Source organism: Procambarus clarkii, chromosome 1 (assembly GCF_040958095.1).
Source record: "Procambarus clarkii isolate CNS0578487 chromosome 1, FALCON_Pclarkii_2.0, whole genome shotgun sequence".
NCBI lineage: Eukaryota > Metazoa > Arthropoda > Malacostraca > Decapoda > Cambaridae > Procambarus > Procambarus clarkii.
Window position 1 is genome coordinate 20401482 of NC_091150.1, and position 6000 is coordinate 20407481.

Consider the following 6000-nt stretch of genomic DNA (forward strand, 5'->3'; position numbering starts at 1 on the left):
GGAAACTACTTCACACTTGGAGGGGTTTAGGGAGAGGCAAGTTTACTTCTTGCTCCTTCATTTTGTTAATGTCTTCCTAGAGGGGGTCTATGGGGCCAGCTACTGTGCCTTCGTCCAAAATCCAGATGTTGAACTCACTGGACGGGCTTTCGGTGATTTCATGCTAGACAAGATTTCAGTGGTAGATAGGTAGGTTAGGTAGATATAGGAAGACATAGATAGATATAGAACTTTGTACGCGAGGTGAAGGAGCGCCTCAAAAGTGTTGGCTTCTCGCAAAACAAAGTTTTGCTGCTTCTAGATAATGTAATAGTGCAATACATCCACAAAGTGACGAACTAATAAATGGCAATGACGTACGTTAAATGGCAACATAACAAACGTTCTTTGCAGGGGGAGGGTAACAAAATTTGTTTGGGCTTCCTGTACCCTAACTAAGAAACCATACACCACCCAATTTGCTCATTTTCCCATTCTCTCTCTCTCTCTCTCTCTCTGGAACATCCCAAATTTCCACAAGTGAATAGAAACCATGCAGATGGTACACACAGGAGAGAGGTTAATGAAAAGATCAACATTAGCCCATGGTTTAACACAACATACAAGGTGGCCAAGGAGAGAAATATAAATGCAAGGAAAATACAGGCAACAAAGTACATACACAAGCACACAAGGACACAATGAGAAGGGCCAGAAACAAGTGCACTAGCATCTGGAACAAAATATAGCAGTTCAAAAATTACACAACCATTAAAGTAAAAAAGAAGAGCAAGAAGACTTCAAAAGATTGCAGGTTTTCAAGAGGGAGCGAGAAAGGAAGAGGTTTAGGAGTGATGACAGAATGCTGGAAACTATTATGGCTGATCAGGCAGAAAGTGTTAAGTAAAAGAAACACCTGTGGAGCTAGCAGAGCCACAAGCCCAGACCAGATGATGCCACAGGCAAGTGAAAACACCAACACAGATACTATGTAACCCACTAACTACATGTTCAACTGCTTCATAAGCAAATGATCTCTTGGAGATATGGAAGAATGGAAATGTGTACTAGCATGCATGCCACAACATATTTGATAATCCCATCAGAAAATAGATGGTGAAACCTTTATCAAGGATAAAAAGTTTATAACCAAGAGACAGTACAGGTTTGGAAAGTACAACGCTCGTCTCACGAAGCTAACTAACTATGATACAATTGCCAAGATACAATATTTGAGAAGGATGGCTAGATTCCATCTTCCTAAATAGCTAAAAAAATAATCACCGATACCGTTCCCTATAAGAAGGGTGGGTTAACTGTTATAAGAATGGACTAGTGTGTGATAAACAGGAAACAGAGGGTCATAGTGAAAGAGTGTCAAAATATGGAGCAAAATGAGGAGTGAGGCTCTTGCATGGCTCCATACATGAAACCCTATTGTTCCTCATTACCTCCCACAAGAGGTAGTACCATACATGACAATACCTAATAACACTCCACAAATGGCCACACAAATACCTATGCAAGTTTAATCCAAACAAAAGCAAAGTAATGAGGTTTGGGAGAGAAGAAAAGCCTAAAATGGAAAACAATTCTGGCCATCAATATAATACCACTAAGATATTTGAAATTTTAGAATGGAAACCCAACCCTTAAAACATGCATGAAAAAGGTCAAGACTCACCTAGTGTCAGAATAACCAACATATTTTTTATCATTTTTCGTTCTTTTGCCATTTTAGTACTGCAGAATCTCATTAAAAAAAATTGTAAATGTTATTTTTTTGAGTAGATGGCCTGGTACTACCAACCATGGGGTGTATCAAAGCCCTCTCTCTGCTAGTGCACTCAAACTTCATTACTCAAATATTTTTATTAACACTATCGCACTCTGTTGCCTACGCTCCGTTGCACTCCATTGTCTCGGGTGACGAGGTCAGTAGTCACTCATTAAAAATATGTTAAAAATTACAATTCGATACCAAAATGAAAGACGTGAAGCGAAAATTGATGTCAGAACACAGGAAAGATATGAATATTTTTGTGGTGATGAGCGCCCAAGTGTCCAAAAGTTAAAATATTTGTTAAAATTCCATTTATTGTTCTATTATGGGACTAGTTTTAAAATACGCACCTTTATTTTGCGAATTTGATACCAAAATGAAACACGTAACACAAAAATTTATGTTATCAAACTGAATGAGTAAATACATTAGTCTGCTGGTGTGCCAATTGGTGCTCGTTCACGCGTAACTTGGCCGACTTTAGGCTTTGCTGTGGGGAGTCACGCCGGGCTTTTAGACCTTGTATGTATATACCCTTGTAGAGAATTCTACTGCGAACACAATGACACCAAAACGAACGACGTAACACAAGAAATAAGGTGAGAAAACTGAAACGAGTACTGTATACACATTTTACTGATTTTGCGCGCTCATGGGAAACTTGGCCAACTTTAGGCTATGCTGTGGGGAGTCACAGTGGGCTTTTGGACCTTATATGCATACATCCCTGTAGGGAATTCTATTGCAAACACAATGATACCAAAATGAACGACGTAGCACAGGAGAATTAAGGTGAGAAAACTGAAACGAGTATACACTGTTTGGTGACACTGCATGCTTGCCCACACTGATCGGCGCATGACGTCATTTCTGCGGTGCGCACGAATGGCACGTGATAGTGTTAAGTTTCTTTGGGTATTTCATTATTTATAAGCATAAAAGATGTCTAGCAGTACTAGAAGCCAAATTAAACTGCAAATGAGAAGTACGAGATACCTTAACATGGACAAAGACTTTACTATAGAAAAGTGAGCAAGGCTAGCAGTATGGAGTGTGATAGGAGTGTGAAATGAAGGAGTCTGGTGTTAGCACCCACACTGCTTCCCACACAAAACTACACAAGGGACTGTACTGGAGAAAGTTTTGAAAATTTCATTGATATGAGAGAACTTGGATGGCAAAATTTTTGTTAAAGACGCTCGCTCACATTTCTACGAGTTAGATCACACAATGTTTACCAGCTTAAGGTCAAGTACAAAAGTACAGGTCTTTGTACTAAATTCAAAATATGTTTAGATATTTTTTTTTGTGAAAACATAGAGCAAATATTTACTCTATCATTTATGGTCCAGTTCCATATTTTCAGGATTTTGAAGGTCCTTCATGCTGGAACCTCATGAAGTGAAGTATGTATCCACTATGTACAATTGCTCACTTATATATAATTAGGGAAACACACGCTCACTCTCACGCTTTTCATTCACTCGCTGTCACACACTCGGGTAAGAGGCAACAACAAGAATATAAAAGGAAGCAAAAGACAAAGCTAAGAAATAACTCACCATGACATGACTCGCAAGCCTTCCCAGAAACAGAGATGTCCGCACCATTCACCATAGATGGTGTCTTCCCATTGGAGAGCGCTGCTGGATTGGGCTTGTTGCTGTAATAATTCATCTCACATAATAAACAAGAACAATGAATTCTTATAAATGTTACTACAGTAGAGCACATATAGATCTGTATATATAAGTCATCCATAGTCAAATCAGAGGGAACTTACCTAGAACCTTCTCAAATCTCTCCCATTGTTTTCAGAGGTAACCATATAGGAAAGTAGCGATCGCTGTCATTCAGCAGGTAGGCATAGTAATAATCCTTAATGGGCACACTTTGATCTTAACAAATGACCCCTCAGTTTGCACAAATATTCTGAATACAATCTGCATGAGCAGCCCATCAGGAATAATCCATGAAAGTGCAGCCACGCCGCCTTCCTTAATATTCTCTCTTATGACGGTGCATTACTCCCTCCCTGTCTTAGTTCCTTTACACTCCTCCTTCCTTAACCCTTAAATGGCATAATTCATACATTTTATTATTTTCATAGGGGCAGCCATAGGTGGTGGTGTTGTGGTAGTGTGGCACTGTGCTTGTGGTAGCATCTACCATCAAGATGGTTGTGGGGGCTAACTTCCTAGTACTTAGCATCTACCTGTCATCTGTGGCAAGTGGGTTCACAAGTTTATGCTCTGCCTCTTACTTTTTGTAAATCTCCATACTGTTATAGCTTTTAGTATTCTTCAGCATTCACATTCCCAATTAACTGTGCATATATACAGCAACAAGTTTACTCCCATATACAGCAACAGGCTAAAGACAAAACCACAGAAAGCCTCCCTTGCCACATCTCTCCATTGTGTGATACCATCTATCGTCTGTGTGCAGACCACTCGGTACTTTGCCGGTCTTCCCAGCTTTCCTCTCCACTCTATATATTTACCATTCATGACTAACAATGACAAATGCTTTCATACAGAGTACCCAGCCTTCTTCATCCGGCCATATTTTTGTGACTACGTTGCAGGATCATCGATTCTCTCACACATCATCATCTAATTCTTAACATGAGTTGGCACTATTCCAATCTTTGACCTTTCCAGCTGCTACATCATTCCAATCCCAATGCCTGTCTCCAGTAATTTGAAGGCATTAATGTTAGTGACACTGGCCAATAGTTTAGTGTTAATAGTGGGGTTTTAGCCAACCACTTTTATTTTCCACATTAACAACTATCCAGTTTCTAACGTTGTGTTGTAAATCTAAATTAGTCGATAACCTAGTGTCTTTAAAGCCCCCTTTCAGCAGCTGTGATGATACCAGGACTGGCCCTACTGTCTTTGTTGTGTCTAGTGCCTACATTTGTGTTGTTCCCTCCTCTTGTGTGAACAAAGTTGTCTACTGTCACTTGTGGCCACCCTCACTCCCAACACTCATCATGTGTTACACACCCTGGAGAGCCTCTCGTGTTGTTCCCTCCTCTTGTGTGAACAAAGTTGTCTACTGTCACTTGTGGCCACCCTCACTCCCAACACTCATCATGTGTTACACACCCTGGAGAGCCTCTCATGTTGTTCCCTCCTCTTGTGTGAACAAAGTTGTCTACTGTCACTTGTGGCCACCCTCACTCCCAACACTCATCATGTGTTACACACCCTGGAGAGCCTCTCATAACAGTTCCTCCCACAAAACATAGCTGCCACCATCACAACAAAGTCTAGGCTATCCTTTGTAGTCCACACTCCTGGCACAGTTCCCTTGCTTCCTGAATATCTCTATAAATCTGGCTGCAGCTCCATTTATTTTGGTTTATACATATATCATTATTTCTCACCCGATGAGTATTAAATCAGTTTTGGCGTCTACCACACCAAATAAAGATAAAACTACATCTGGTATCAGGCCCCTGCAAAAGGAAGATGGAACTTTCACAAATGACAACAAAGAAATGAACGAAATACTGAGGAATCAATATGACTGTCTTCAGCGAGCCACTGAACACACTAAAGATTGATAACCCAAAGGAATTTTTCATGGATGTGATACCAACATCAAATCATATATCAGATGTCACCCTGTCCCCACTGGATTTTGAAGAAGCCATAAACAGTGTGCCTATGCACTCTGCACCAGGCCTGGATTCTTGGAACTCCATATTCATCAAGAACTGTAAAAAAACCACTGTTGCAGGCCCTTCACATTCTATGGAGACAAAGCCTAGATACTGGCATTATCCCTGACATACTAAAAACAGCAGATAGCACAACTCCATAAAGGAGGAAATAAGGCCAAGGCAAGATATTACAGACCAATAGCACTAACATCGCACATCAAAAATCTTTGAGTGCTAAGAAGTAAGATCACAAAATACATGGAATCACAGCATCTCCAAAACCACGGACAACATGGTTTCGGAACAGGGCGCTCTTGCCTATCACAGTTGCTATGGGTGTTTCACTAGCAGTGACAAAGAGAATACTTAAACAAATATCTAATGAAGATCTCACTGACCTAACAAATTCACAAAGACCTGAAAGTTGTAGCATTAAATATTATGATAGATATCGTGAGGAGACATTCACATATGGGACTAATAGAACAAGAACCCGGCAATGTGATGTTATAGTGGCCAGAATACACCTGGGATATAGACGTACCTGACAGCTCTCTCAAAACTC

The 6000-nt window shown here is 40.3% G+C and overlaps 1 protein-coding gene across 14 annotated transcripts in view; it reads right to left on the bottom strand.

Moving 5' to 3' along the window:
* MTA1-like (metastasis associated 1-like) overlaps window positions 1–6000 on the bottom strand; it is a 156746-nt gene that overhangs the window by 68894 nt on the left and 81852 nt on the right. For all 14 annotated transcript variants that reach the window (XM_045736407.2, XM_045736349.2, XM_045736372.2 and 11 more), the window contains one exon: window positions 3325–3425. In XM_045736407.2, the coding sequence (XP_045592363.1) occupies window positions 3325–3425 (101 nt within the window). The remainder of the gene's footprint in view (window positions 1–3324; window positions 3426–6000) is intronic.